General features: G+C 32.6%; 2 protein-coding genes across 5 annotated transcripts in view; one reads left to right on the forward strand and one right to left on the reverse strand.

The window, feature by feature from the left end:
• Positions 1 to 15,745, forward strand: part of IFT74 (intraflagellar transport 74) — a 92,101-nt gene that overhangs the window by 14,707 nt on the left and 61,649 nt on the right. For all 3 annotated transcript variants that reach the window (XM_047699310.1, XM_047699311.1, XM_047699312.1), the window contains exons 7-8: positions 2,670 to 2,729; positions 4,064 to 4,125. In XM_047699310.1, coding sequence (XP_047555266.1) covers positions 2,670 to 2,729; positions 4,064 to 4,125 — 122 coding nt within the window. The remainder of the gene's footprint in view (positions 1 to 2,669; positions 2,730 to 4,063; positions 4,126 to 15,745) is intronic.
• LRRC19 (leucine rich repeat containing 19) lies at positions 8,015 to 14,318 on the reverse strand. Of its 2 annotated transcripts, none has more exons than XM_047699313.1 (5): positions 14,217 to 14,318; positions 13,058 to 13,147; positions 10,680 to 11,193; positions 9,841 to 10,026; positions 8,015 to 9,309 (listed from the first exon to the last, which is right to left on the reverse strand). In XM_047699313.1, exons 2-5 carry the CDS (start codon positions 13,136 to 13,138, stop codon positions 8,981 to 8,983), a joined length of 1,110 nt encoding a protein of 369 aa, XP_047555269.1. In that variant the 5' UTR covers positions 13,139 to 13,147; positions 14,217 to 14,318; the 3' UTR covers positions 8,015 to 8,980. The 2 variants fall into 2 exon arrangements, with proteins under 2 accessions (XP_047555269.1, XP_047555270.1); XM_047699314.1 differs by having other exon boundaries at positions 14,223 to 14,266.

Raw genomic sequence — 15,745 nt, forward strand, 5'->3', positions numbered from 1 at the left:
AAGAACATTCTCCCCTTGTGTGTCCCATGCATCCCTCAGATCTGTGCTATCACCCTGTCTGTCCAAGCCGCCGCCTCCTCGCAGTGCAGTACTCTTATGTTCTATCCCAGGCAGGCTGCCCAATTTTAAAAACTCTCACCTGTAGGGACCTGGTGTGGGTGGACCTGTCCTGGTCTTTTTGCCCGTGCTTGTACTGTTGCTGGTTTGTCCCAAAAGGGCAGTTGCACCAAAACATAGAGTGTGGAGTTTGGAGTAAAGCACTGTGAAGAGCGGGTGTCCAAGTTAGCCATCCTCATCAGGTGTCTCTGCCTCTGCTGAGGTGCAAGGAAAGGAGTTGGTGCTCACTAGCTCTTTTGTCCCAGAGAGGCAATGCCATCTCTCCCAAGTGCAGTCAAGGAGGGGGAAACATCTCTCCTAGTGCGTCTTGGGATCCTTGGATTGCACTGTCTGCTCCCAGCCTCTCCCCTCCTTCTCCACAGGAGTACCACAGCACCCGCCAGGCTCCATACCAACCACAGTGCAGACTTCTAAAACTCCAGTCTTTGAGCTCTGCTGATTATAAAAACTCATGATAATCAGCCCCTCTCATTTTCCTGGTCAGTGGTTTTGGGGAAGTCTTTTTGTTATGTGATCCTCTGTTTGCTGCTCCCTCTCTCTCTTCTCTCTCTCTTCCTCTCTCAGTCTCTCCCTTTTCCCCATCCCCCTGTTTCCATGATCTGGGCTCCCTCCCCTCCACAGTACCCATGAATCTTTTCCCCTACAAATCATGTCCATGAGTCCTGCCTCCAGATGTGGTTTCCTCTCTCCCTCTAGTTGTGCAGTTTTTTTGTGTGTGGTTTTTTTTGTTTTTGTTTTTTTTTTTTTAGTTGTGCAGTTTTTTCCTCTCAGTCCTCAGATCGATTTCTTGGGTGTTCAGAATGGTTTGATATTTATCTAGGTGTGTTCAAGGGATGAGGCAAGCATAGGGACCTTCTACTGCTTCACCATCTTAACCCCTATTCTTCCAGTCTTAAAAAAATATATTTTCTTATAAGTACTGCAACACACCTATATTTTTTCCCTAACAATATTAAAATATTAATTTTAAAAGTAGCTAAAATTTATTGGCTACTGAAGTTTATTTCTTTGAAAAAACATTTTGCTTTTCTATGGAGAGCGGTTATCATGAAATTTTAAAAATTCAAGTACTTAGTACACAGATTACCTCCATCCTTATGTTCCATTCAAAATACAGGGGTTACCTTCTGCCAAAATAGAGTATGTAATATAAATATGGTTCCACCAAGAATTTTTCCCAGTGTGGACTTCCTGAAGAAGTAGTCTCTTTGGCATTCTTCATAACTGCCCCAGTCTTTGGGGTGATCTTAGCCCCATGAAAATATCTAGGGTCAGAATTTTCTTCCTTCTACCTCTAGGTTCTCTAGACAGCAATGGCATTTGGACTTAAATAGGGTAACTTTTATCTCACTTAGATTAAAAAATAGTGTTACATAAAATAAACATTCTAGCATAATGGCTAGGTAAATTATGCTATATCTACTTGATATTGTTATATTGTAGTCATACATTTTGCTGTTTATGGAATATTGTAATTCTCAGATATGTTGGACTATATAAAATCCATAAGGAACATTTTGTAGAGCCTAGTATTTAGCGCAATTTTTTCAGTAAATGTTCTGTTCTAAATTTGAGAAAGTTTTTTTTATAAAATATGAAATACATTAGATAAAAGCCGTTTTTAGTTGTAGTAGCATGTATTAGGTAAATTACTTAATATAATACTATTAATAATGTGTAAAACATGTTGTTTGTAGGATAATGAACTAACACCTAATGGAGGGAAAACATTTAGCCAATACCTAACGTATAGTAAGATCTCAAATGTTAGGTCTTAGTGGCACTTATTCATATCAGAAGTGAAATATTGCATATACTAACACATAGTATGTTAGTAAAGCTTAGTCTTTTAGAAACAGTTATATCCAAATAGTTAGCTTTTAGTAGCCTTTCTGTTCAGTTTCTGGCTCCACAACTTGATGAATTTCTTTATCTGCAAAACGTGGGTAGTGTCTTCTTTGTGAAGTAATTGTTAAAAGTAAGCGAAGTGTGTAATACATTCAACAGGCCCAGAATAATGTTTGGCACAAGGTTAAATATGTTAGCTATTTCTGTCATTGCCAGATGTTTTGAAATAAGCTTACTGGTGTTCTGATGGTGCCTTACTTACTGTGTTGGGTTTTGGTTTTTTTTTTATTTTTTAGAAGACCAAGAAAATAATTTTGCATTTTCACTGATATAAATTTATAAATCTGTTAATACCCTCTCTGCCGGGGAAAAGAGACAGACAGACATAGGTTCCCCAAACTTTTGTCTTCTTCAGACACTTCTTTTAAGGTCAGACATCTTTTCAAAGCAGGCAAAGCTCTTCAGTGTATGATCTTTGGGAGAGTAGTTTATTACTGCTCACTTTGCCACCCTAAAAATGTGACTTATTTATTGGCCAAATGCTTAGTATTCAATATTTGTTTTTATCTTAGAAGATACAATACTTGGAAATATTAACACTTAAAATGACTACGCATTGTTCGTAAGACTGAATACCAATTTATGAATTATAGAGAGAATTTATAAAGACTAAAGTGTTTTTTTTTTTGTATCTTTGTTTTTAGTTGGTAGATAAACTTAATACCAATACTGAAATGGAAGAAGTAATGAATGATTACAACATGGTAAGAAAATTTACAAGTATAAGCAATAGACTTACATAGATCAAATCTTCCAATACAAAGCATATATCTAGAAATTACACACCTTACAGATAGGTATTATTCTGATTCTAAATACCATTATTACAGTTGAGGTTCCTCAGTTGCTTTCTTTTTTTTTTATTAAAGATTTTGTTTTTAAGTAACCTCTACACCCAACGTGGGGCTTGAACTCACAAACCCAAGATTAAGAGTTGCATGCTATACTGAGCCAGCAAGGCATCCCTTCAGTTGCTTTTTAAATTTCTTCTTCTTGATCAGATCTCCCTAATATATGCTTTAGTCTCTTTCTGCAAGGCTGGGTTGAACTGTTCTCACACAGCATTAGTTAGGGAGTCTCATCTATATTTCCTTCTATATAAATTAGTTTGGAATACTTTTGGTTTAATATTTGTACATATGGAGCTGAGTACTCACTGGAAATACAATGTGATCTTTACAAAGTTCTATAAGTAAGAAAGAAAAGTAAATAGTTACCATAGGATGCCAGATATAATACTTTTTGATTGATAAACGAGAACTTGTGTTCAGTGTTCTTAGATTCTTTGGTAGAAAACGAAATATTAGTAGCTAACTTGTTTTGATTCAAACGTTTGGAAGAAAATAACATAAATAGAGCCTGTAGTTTATATAATTTATAATTTATACAATTTTTATATAGCATATGATATAGGTTAAAACTTACAGTCAGACTATTCTGTGAAAGTATAGAATTTATACAATGACTTTTTTTTTCTAAATTGGGGTTCTAAAAACACAATTTGGTGAAATTAGTCTTAGGAACACAGCAGAATTCTCAATTAAAAAATATATTTTTAATGCCACATGTAAAATGTGGAAACTTCTTTATGTGTTCTGTCAGTTGTTTGGGATAGAACCAAATTCTAGGCTGAATATGCACAGGTAGAGTCAATTAGTAATACTCAGGTAAAATTCTGTTTAAGGATGAAACTTGTATTTGTTTGGCCTAAAATCAACATACTACTAATCAACTATTGAACATCCAAAAATTTCAGAAATTCTATTTACATAAAAGAAGTTTATATTGGATTATTTGATAGATCACTAAAGAATAGTGAATATTTTTGGTGTGAGATTACATTGCCTGTGAAAAAGACTTCCTTTTTTGGGGGTTGTAGTTTGTTAAGTGAAATAAGTACTGTTTTGTTTTTTAACTTTGCATGTGGCGTTAGGATTATTATAATAACCTCTCAATTAGTTCATAACAACTTTTAAAGAAGTAGTTCAGTTTAATAGTAATTTTTTATCACTAACTTCTCCATTAACTCTTCATTCAGCTTAAAGCTCAAAATGATCGAGAAACACAAAGTATGGATATCATATTTACTGAAAGACAAGCGTAAGTACAATCCATTTAGAAATCAAACACTTCTAAGAAGCTGAATTAGGCAGTTTAATGTTGAAGTCATTTATTTCCTTATAAATTCTCTTGCTTTTTTTTTCTTGCATTTTTCTTTTCTTAAGTAAGCTCCACACCCAATGTGGAGCCCAGTGCAGGCCCAAACTCATAACTGTGAGATCAAACCTTGAGCTGAGAGCAAGAGCTCAACCGAGTCACCGAGGTGCCCCTTCCCTTGCATTTTATTTTGAAAAGTTGAATATTTGCAGTACAAATTTTATTGTTTACACATCTGTTGTTTTCATTTACCATTAAGCACCCAAATCCTGGATAAATAAAATTACTATCATTTATCATTAAGTACCTAAATCTGGATAAATAAAATTAATTCATAGACTAGATAAATAAAACTCCTATTTCAAGTAATTCAAAATCTAAGATGGATAAGAACATCTTCATCTCTACCATTTACAACTTTAACCTGGGCTTTTTAACTTATTTAAATTATGAGATTCAAGGTCCAGTCTAATACAACACACATTATTAGTGAGCTATTTACATTATTTCATTATTCAGTTTTTAACTTCTAATTAAGTTATATTAATGCATATATGTGTATACATCTTTTTATATAACATGGTTAAAGATCCAATAGCAAATAATTTTGATTTTGGTAATAAGTGGAAGTGTGGGGGCACCTGGGTGGCTAAGTGGGTTAAAGCCTCTGCCTTCGGCTCAGGTCGTGATCCCAGGGTCCTGGGATTGAGCCCCACATCAGGCTCTCTGCTCGGCAGGGAGCCTGCTTCCCTTCCTCTCTCTCTGCCTGCCTCTCTGCCTACCTGTGATCTCTGTCTGTCAAATAAATAAATAAAATAAAATCTTTAAAAAAAAAAAAAAAGTAAGTGGAAGTGTGGCAGTGACAAAAGCCTGCAAAGGTAATAGGTAGATGTGATATACTTGTTTTAGTCCATTTGGGCTGTTATAACAATATACCATAAACTAGGTAACTTATAAATAACAGGAATTTATTGCTCACAGTTCTGGAGGCTGGACAGTCTAGGCTCAAGGCAGCAATGTGGTCCCGTTCTGGTGAGGTCCCTCTTCCTGTTCATACCAGACCTCTTGCTATATACTGCTATGGTAGAAGGGGGTCTCTGGCATCTTTTTTTTCTTTTTCTTTTTTTTAAAATTTATTTGACAGGAAGAGAGACAGTGAGAAGGAACACAAGCAGGGGAAGTGGGAGAGGGAGAAGCAGGCTTCCTGTCGAGCAGGGAGCCTGATACAGAGCTGGATCGCAGGACCCTGGGATCATGATGTGAGCCATGAGCAGAAGGCAGACACTTAATGACTTAATGACTGGGCCACCCAGGTGAGCCTGTGGGATCTCTTTTAATAAGGGCACTAATCCTATTTGTGAGGGCTCCACCCTAATTACCTAATCACTTCCCAAAGCTTGTACCTGCCAATACCATTACCTTTGCGGCTGGGATTGCAACACACATTTTGGAGGGACATAAATATTCAGATAATTACAGTAGTTAACATAATTATTCTTCATTGATTTTTGGCTGTAATTAAATACTGTCTGAATCTATGCAAACATAAAACATAAGCTATTTTATATACTCCCACCCCATACACATTTAGTCTCAGAATTTTAACAGTCTTAATCTCTTTGAAAATAAGGGTAATAATTAATCAAAATTACTTAAATTCTGTGACACCAAATATACTGTCCTGTTACTTATGCATATAACATAAATATTTGATGAAGAATAAGATGTTAACATGTAATGGTAAAACATTTGAAAGATTAATATAATTTTTTTGTTGATTAAAAACAAAGGAACCTCTTTTTCCCTTATCTATCATTTAATACTGCTGTAAAGTGCTGCCTTAAAAATTATAAATACCGGAAGTCTCTTCCCATTTACGAAGAAAATTACATATTCATGGTGACCAAGCTCTTATTTGAAAACTTCTTTTTTACTGTTCTGATTTTGAACCATTTAGGAAATATGTATCATTTACAATACATAAAATAACTCCTTTAGTTACCTAAAAAGTAAATAAGGAACTGTAGTCCGTTGAACACCTAACAGAGTTTAGAACATTAAGGTCCTCATTTATTTCATTACTTATCTGCAGTTATATGATATTCAGGTCAGATTTATAAATACTATATGTATATGTTTTATATATATTTCATCCAGAAAGATAACTCACAGATTATAAATTTAAGACTGTTTTAGGCTTTTATGTCTATTTGGTTCATTTAGTTAAGGAATAAGTTTTTAAAATATGGTGGTTTGTCCTGAAATGTCAGCAGTTTCTTAATATCTCTGGTTTGTAATTGAGTCTGAGTGTAATTCGTTCTCCTGACCTTTTTAAGCAGAAATTTAAATTAAGAACAAAAAGTTATCTTCATGAAGTTTACTTTTATAGGCAGCAGGTGAATAGATTTATTTCATGCATTAATGAGATGACCAACATCTCAGTAACACAAAGGGTCTACCTTGACTACACATTCAAAAGGAGTTGGTAATGCTGTACCTTGAAAATGCAGGTCCAAAAAACTTCATTCTCTTTTAGTATGAGCAGTTAGCGTGGTATGACTAAACCATCTGGTTTATTATGGAACCATCTATTCATAATAAGTTAGTTATAGTATACAGCCTTTAGTATATTACTATAACATTATACTTAGCTTTAATTCAATTTCATATGCCAACATTCAGTTATTACAGGTTCAAGAGATTAGATGTAGTCTTTGCTCATTTGTAATTATATTACGTTTTACTACATTTTTCAAATATTAATATTTACCTCTTAAATTAGGAAATGATATTTTGGTAAAATGATAGATTATTTAGAGAAAGATGCATTTTGGTTCCATAATTATCTCTTATAATTATATTTCCAAAATTATAACCAAGATTTAAAACAATAAAGTAAAATTGATATTATCTAGTAGGAAATATTACTTGTACAACATTTCTGCCCTTTATTGAAAACATGTTTCTATATATACAAGCAAATATGCATTATAAATAAGTGAGTCAGTTCTGTTTCATAGGGTATATATCATCCTAAACAGTTTTTATTTCCCTCAGTGGATATTTGAACTGAATTTACTATGGATATAACCTTTAAAATGACTACTCTGCAGAATATAATGTATATATACATTAGTCTCTTTTTTCTGAGGAACTATGAAGTACAGATGCATTTTAAAAACTTTATTATAGAAAGATTTGAACATACACAAAAATAAAAGTATTACTGTACTTATATCATCTCCCAGCTCCATCAGCTCCATCTCCCAGCTCCATCAGCTCATGTCCAATCCTGCTCCATATAGACATCTAGGCACTACTCCCTTCCCTGTATAATGATGAAGAAAACCTAAAATATCATATTATTTCACTCGTAAACATATTTTATTGTGGTGTTTTAGAGATATTCTTTTCTCTAACAGTTATACATACACTTAATTTTTCACCCCTATGGAAGGTAAAAATGATGGATTTTTATTACAATTCTTAACCACCTCTGTTTGCATTGTTAAAATTATGATTACAGCCAAGTGGTTATAAGGAAATTAGTAAATAATTGGCTTTAGACTTTTTCTTTAATAGTCTCAAGGTCATTGTTGTCCAAACTATGTTTTTTGGACCACTATTGTATTATGAACTCATTATTGACATACCTGAAGGAAAGGGTTTTGTTGTCCAGTAAGTTTGGAAAATTCTTAATACTTGGTTCTTAAAGAGCAGAAAGCACTTTAGCTTTTTAGAGTCTTGAATTAAGTCCTATAGTAAAGACTCTTGTTTCACTTTGTTTAAACTCAGTATTTCCTATAGTAATTTGACCATGTATTGTTTTTTCCCCCTATAAATATTTCTGAGCATTTCCCTGGAAATTAATATTCTAGAAAACAATTTGGGAAACATTGCTCTATCTACAGGATCCCAAACATTTGTCTATGGACCAACTGAAGATTCCTCTGTCCCAGCACAGACTCATATGAATAGGACTCTTCCAAAGAGAGGCAGAAATACAGATTTTGAAAAACAAGATTTGTGGAGACTTGTGATACTCACTTTGGAATTTATCATACTATTCAGTTATGATAATCATGCATTATGGTGATGGTCTTTATAACTGAAAGCAGTAGTACCTTTTTTTTTTTTCAAGTCTGTAGTAACTTATTAGGAATTGTGCTTGGACATTGTACCCGTGCTTTAAGTTGGTACTAAATTTTTAGGAAATTTATTGTGCTAATTCAGAAAGCATTTAAAAAAGTGTTTTCTAATTCCATGAGTTCATTCTATGAGTATAAAATGAATCTTGGTGTGTTGTATGTTTAAGCATTTTCACTTTGACAAATCCAAAACCTTTAATTTTTAAAAAAATTTTTCTAAAGATTTTATTTATTTATTTGAGAGGCAGACTTTAAAAAAACTTTATTTTTTACTGATTCTACTCAATAAAAGTTTATTATAACTTAATATATATTATATCAAATATGTGGGCCAATATTAGAATCAGTTCATTTTAATAAATAATTTAATAAGTCTTTTCCTTATTAGGTTGTATGGTCTCCTGAATACTACTGAAAATAGTAATGCTAATATTGTCCCTGTAAGCTTACCAGAGGATACCATTTACTATGTTTGGACCTACTTGCTCAGTACCAATGAGAAAAACATGATTTTATGATATTCCTGTGTGTTGCAATTAATAGGAAAGTCTACTAGCCACAGTTTGGTATATCACATGCCTAATCTCCATTTATGTCTAAATTGTGAGTAAACCGATAACATTTATTAAAAAAACAAGCATTTAAGGGAATTAATTTTCTTCATGTAATTCATGAGTATCTATATATTTGTCTTCAATAAACCCATCGTCATCTACCACAAATGAATGTAGTTTTTCAAATATTACTATAGTTTCTTCAGAGTTTGTATCTGGGACCTGTGAAAGAGAACTTGAATTTCCAGTAAAACCATCTTCATAGGTTTCTGCTTCATGCTCTTCCAAGCGATGATGATTATAACTAAGCAGAAAATTATACCATACTGGGCATTTGATAGCAGCAAAAATGAGGAATGAAGTCATCAGTACAGTGATCACCACACCAACCAGAAAAGCCCAGCTTTTTCCAAGAAGTGTATGTTCTTAATTGGAATAACGAGAGAGAGAGAAAGAGAGAGAGAAATTTTGTTAAATTGACAAAAATAAAATAATCATTAATCGTATGTCCTAATAACTCCATAATATTGGCATTAGAAATAAACATAATTTTCTTTAAGCAAAAGTTACTAAAACCACAAGATATTTCATAGTGTGCTGAAAAAAATACCTTTACTCCAAAATAACTACTTGTCTTTGCAGGTATTGTTTATCAATTCACAAAAGAACATTGTTGATTTATACTTGTTAAGAATCATGACTTAAAAAAAAAAAAGAATCATGACTTAATTGGTCAAAACTAAGACTCAAAAGTTAAATAAATTGCATAATGGCATTTGAATGGTAACTAGCAGAGCCTAGTTTGGAAACTTAGTATTTTGTAAATCTTTTGTTTAGATGAGAAATTGTTCTTTTACATTGTTTCTAGAAATTTAAAATTTAGGAAAATGATAACTACTTCAGTTTATTTAGTATACTGCCTTCAGCAATATTAATATTCAAAACCAGTACATTACCTGAATTTTTTAAGTTGTTCAAAGAGCTGTTAAATGTTGAGTTGCTAATGGACTGAAAGTGGTTATAAAGATCTTCATTTATAGGTGGAGGAAATTTCGAGTAGCACTCAGCATTATAAGGTACTGTTTTGATACTGTAGAACATCAGGATATCTGGGTAGGTGCACGTGGTGATGTTCTCATTTTCTGGTAAATCAGAATAACATTTATTATGGAAATAGGATTATTATTGTTAATAAATTATTTGGCTTGCATTTTATAATTATTTTTACCTAGAAATTTTTGGTATACCTACCTGTCATTATTACGGATTATAAGAAACTTGTATTTGCCTAGCAACACAAGGGAAAGATTCACCTTCTTATTTATTAAGTTATTTTATGATATATACAGTTTAAATGCAGTATCTGTTTATGTTTAGTGTGTGTTAGTAAAGATGTTATGATTAAGATTGTGACAAAAATTGATCTCAGGCAGAGCATGGTTTGCAGTTAATAAAATAGGGCACCTGTTTTTACCTACTGTCTGGCAAGATATCTTAACAAAAGGAAATACTAAAAAAAAATTACTCTTATGTATTCATATTCAAACTATAAACTTAATACATGAAGTGACAGTATCATCTTGCATATATAAATCATTTAAATTTCTTTTCTTTTTTTTTCCCTAAAAGGCAGAGGAAGAATATCTATTCAACAATTACTTTTCAGTGTTTCTTCCTGCTTCCCTTAAACAGGAATAGTTTCTTTTTCTTTAAAACATGAAGTGAGAGACTTTCCTGGGGTGGGACAATAAAAAATCAATCACAATTTGGTTTTGATTAAGTAATGGTAGCTTACCTAGTGTCACATTTGATGTGTTCAACCAGTTTTGCAAATTCAGTAGACTGCAAGAACAGTTCCATGGATTTCCATATAAAATTATTAATTTCAGATGAAACAGTTGTGGTACATCAAAATAGCTAATGAAATTGCCTTGCAGATTCAGAAGTATCAGGTTTTTTAGAGGTACAAATACATCAGGATTCAGTTGAAATATTTTGTTTTGACAAAGATGTAACTGTTTTAGTTTATTTAAGCCCATGAACGCACCCTGTTCAATTACATGGATGGAGTTTCTACAGATATTTAAAATTTCTAGATTGGAGAGGTTACTAAAGCCATTATTATATAACATAATGACATTGTTCTCAGTCAAATAGAGTTCAGTGAGTAAAAAATATGTTCGTAGAACCCTAGTGTCTGTAATATTCAAAGTAATTTGGTTATAACTGAGATCAAGTATAGTAACATTTTTATTGATATCTGCTGGAATCAAAGAATAATTCTTTTCAGTGAAATTACATTTGACTTCCTAAAAAAGAAAAAAATACAAATGCATTAGTTAGGAAAAATATTAACAGAATTTTCCAAATTTTTATATGCAGGCAATTAGACATTGGAAGGAGATAGTTTTGTTTTCTTTTTAGAGAGGGGAGGGGTAGAGGGAGAGGAAGATCTCACAATTCTGTGTTCATGACTTGAGCTAAAGTCAATAGTTGGATGCTTAACTGACTAAGCCACTAGACACTCCTGGAAGAAAATAGTTTTGGAAAAACATTTCCTCTCTAATATTTTGATGTTACAGTGTAAAAAAAAGTAAAGCAAATACTTTTATTTCTTCATTGGGATGAAATACTGAAGATTAAGGAAATTCTGATGCCTGTACCTGAGCAAAGAGATTCTAGTTAATCATATAGGTAATCTTTTCTTACTACATACTCATTACAGAAAAAATGTGGGTATAATTTCATTACATATGTGGAAATACATGACAAATAATTCTCTTATATAGTATTTCATTTGTATATGATTTATAATGAGGAAATTATTTTAAAATTTGTTTTTAAAAATCAGAGCTACCAACAGTAAATAAGAAGTAATACTCAATATATAACTGTATATAGGGTTAACAGCTCAAAGTTTGGCATTTAAAAAGAAATATTAATTTTTTAAAAATAATCCCTATAGCCAGTGTGGGGCTTGAATTCATGACCCCATGATCAAAAATTAGATGCTCTACTTGCTGAGCCAGCCAGGTGCCCCCAGGAAATATTTACTTTATAATGGAAATTGAACCATATGAATTTAAGAGCCAGCCAACATGAGTACTTTTCTTATGTGGCTGCAGATCCACAAAAATAGTTCTTATTTTGACTATAATAATAATAGTAATGCAATACTATATTCTTACTAGGACGTATGGTCTCCTGAATACTACTGAAAATAGTAATGCTATAATAATAATAATAGTAATAATAGTAATGCAACAACAATAATTTTTCCCATAATAATAGTAATTCAACAATAATAATTTTCTTCATAAATATTTAATTTTTAAAAAACACTTCCTACATTTTATTTTTTTAAACATTTTATTTATTTATATCACAGAAATCACAAGCAGGCAAAGTCAGGCAGAGAGCTTCCTGCTGAGCAGGGAGCCTGATGCGGAGCTTGATCCCAGAAGCTTGATCCCAGGACCCTGAGACCATGACCCGAGCCAAGGGCAGAGGCTTAACCCACTGAGCCACCCAGGCATCCCAACTCCCTACATTTTAAAGAGTGGTGTTTAGGGGTGCCTGCCTGGCTTGGTCGGTAGAATGTATGACTCTTGGCCTCGGGGTACTGAGTTTGAGCCCCATTTTGGGCACAGAGATTACTTATAAAAATAAATAAAACATAAAAGACTGGTATTTATATCCTGAAACTAATCTCAGATTTTATAGTGAAAATTTACAGACTTCTTTAACCAACCATTAAAGAATTTAGTTTAAATAAAATGAAGACTGTGTTTGTCAAATTAGAATCTAGCTCACATACCACAGATTTTGAATATATATAGCTAACCAATTAGTTTTGATAGTTCAGGTGTTTTTTTTTTTTTTTTTTTTTTTTTTTTTTTTTGCTTTAATTGCCTTGGCATATTTTACTAAATGTACATAAAGTATACTTTTTTTTTTTTTTTGATAAACAGAGATCACAAGTAGGCAGAGAGGCAGGCAGAGAGAGAGAGAGAGGGAGGAAGCAGGCTGAGCAGAGAGCCCGATGGGGGGCTCGATCCCAGGACCCCGGGATCATGACCTGAGCCGAAGGCAGAGGCCTTAACCTACTGAACCATCCAGGCGCCCCAGTATACCTTTGAAAATATTTTCACCACCTTGATTGTAAAAACTTACTGGTTTAGAAGACTGGCTTTCGTCTGATAATAATAGCATAGAGAGGGGCCAAAACAAGGTTGTGATGCATGTAGTTTTCATATCGCAGGCCTGTTAGAAAACAGAGTATTTTCGTCTCAATAGAGAAGAACTTTATATTGAGAATATTTTAATTTCCTTTTTTCTTCTTGTAAATCCATTTTTTCTTAAAACATACAAAATGTGAAACAAGTACATATTCTATTACCCTCCCCGCACTCTAATCTTAAACTGGAAAGTTCCTGGCAAATAAAAGTATTTTTTGAATGTCTCATTAGTTCCTGGATCGATTGAAATGAACTTTGAAACAAGTGAAGTGATTATATATTTTTAAATTTTAATATATGTGCGTCAAAGAAAGTCAAGACTATATATGTATATGTACATGTTTAAGTATATGCTTATATTGCTATTTTATGGTTTTTCATTTTTAGATATTGTCTATTGATATAATCTGTTGACTTAAAACTGTGGAGATGAGAGCCATCAGCTCTTTTTCAAACACTTCCTACCGTCATCTTCAATCATCAAGTGTATGCTTTCTATCTCTTCATTCTCCAAACATAGTTACTTATAATTTTCGTCTTTTTTCACCTTGTAAATTTGCTTTTATGTTAATGTCACTTTCAGAATGCTCTGTGATTAGCATATTTCAGAATAAAAAGATCTTATAAATTTGATTAGATGAAACCTTTTTTCAAAAGAAAATTAATTATATTACATTATAAATTTATTTGGAAAAGATTTTTTGGCCACATCCCAGGTTTATATTTCTTTTTTTTTTTTTTTAAAGATTTTTATTTTATTTATTTGTTAGAGAGAGAGCATGAGCACAGGCAGACAGAGTGGTAGGCAGAGGCAGAGGGAGAAGCAGGCTCCCTGCTGAGCAAGGAGCCCGATGTGGGACTCGATCCCAGGACGCCGGGATCATGACCTGAGCTGAAGGCAGCCGCTTAACCAACTGAGCCACCCAGGCGTCCCCCAGGTTTATATTTCTAAGGTAGATTATATGAAGATATAATTATATTTTTTGCTCTTACACCCCATATTAAAGATTTTTGTAGATTAACAAGCTTAAATATGGTTTGTTTTTTTAAAACTCACCAGCAACCATCAAACCTGTAAATATATGGAATCTTACCTTTACCTGTTTCTTTTCTCTGAGACTTGCGTGCTAAGGAATCTATTCTGTTTCTTCTGCACCATTAAAAAAAAAGTACGTCATATGGTTGCATTTCACTATGCTTTAACCTTTGTACCCAATGAACACGTGATGTAAAAATAAGCTAGACTTCCTTAGCAAAAGATTGACTAGAAGAGTAATTTCTTAGTCATCTTTGACTTTTTTGGCATAACAAGTAAAGTGCTTTGCTTAACCTTTGTGTTTCTTAATTACTCTTGAAAAATGTAAATATTAGCAAATTTACTTTGCAAGTTGAAGTATATAATATTGAAAATGTGTACTTGGAAAGATACATGGTTAACGTGATTTAAAGTTAGTCCTAAAGGTATTTTGTATTTAAAAAGATTCAAGTTGAAAAGATACCGAGTTTTGTATTCCCATTTCAACTTTGTTTATTCATTTTTATGACCTGTCATTGGTGGTTTTATTGCCAAGTTGTAATAGGAGTAGAGTGCTCAAAGGATCAAAAGACCTAATGCTGGCCATATTATGGCCTTCAAAAAATGAGTTACCTTCCTTGTGCTGCAGCTTCCCCTCTGTAAAATGGAATACTGTGTAACACTAGCTCCCGTGTAACTACAGTAACCAGATGTATCAGGCAAAAACATGGTTAAGATTCATTGTTGATAGTAAATAATCATGGAGTTCAGAATGAGTTAGTTCCAAAAGATTAACTCCCTTGAGCCTCAATATCCTTAATTTATGAAACAAAGAGATTGAAATTGATGACCTTTCCTACTTGAAAGTTCTGAGCCCGTAAACCCATATAAATCCAGCAGCAAACACATTTGTTATATGATAATAATTTAAGTTCAAAGTGAAGATATTACTCCTTGTCCAATAGACAAAAATAAATAGAAATTTCATGTTGTTTGTTTGATTTTGTTCATCTTTTATTGGGTTATTAAGAGATGTTGTTTGTAGAAAAATTTCTGAATGTAGATTACTTTATTCTGGCAGTGTAAAAAGTATGTGGGGAATACGTGAACCTGCAGGACTTAGAGAGTGATTGTGAAACCTGTAGTAATTGATAACTACATGTGGAAGATTAAGTAGTAGAATACTCCTATTTTGAAACTCAAAATTTTGATATTGAGAATAAACATTTATCTTTAAGTAGTCTTTTTATATGTAAATCTTGAAATATTTATGTGATAACTAGCATCTTTTCCTTTTTTTCAAAATTCTAGAGAATTTTTTCAGAATTTTAGAGAAAAATTCTATCCTATTGATAACTGACCTTAGGTAATAAGTGGCTTATCACTGGTATTTCTTGTGATTATATGATAAAGATGGTTATTATTTGTAATTAATTTAGTGACTGTTACTCTTATATGATTACACTTGTGATATTCCTGTTATATTTTCAGAGACACTAACATTATTTTGCACCGCTAAAATATAGTAGATAGCTTTTGGAATACCCATTTTAATTAAAGTAGTAGGTAAGCAAGATATATTATTAATCTAAAGTTATGATTTTTTTT

This window comes from Lutra lutra, chromosome 13, assembly GCF_902655055.1.
Source record: "Lutra lutra chromosome 13, mLutLut1.2, whole genome shotgun sequence".
Classification (NCBI taxonomy): domain Eukaryota; kingdom Metazoa; phylum Chordata; class Mammalia; order Carnivora; family Mustelidae; genus Lutra; species Lutra lutra.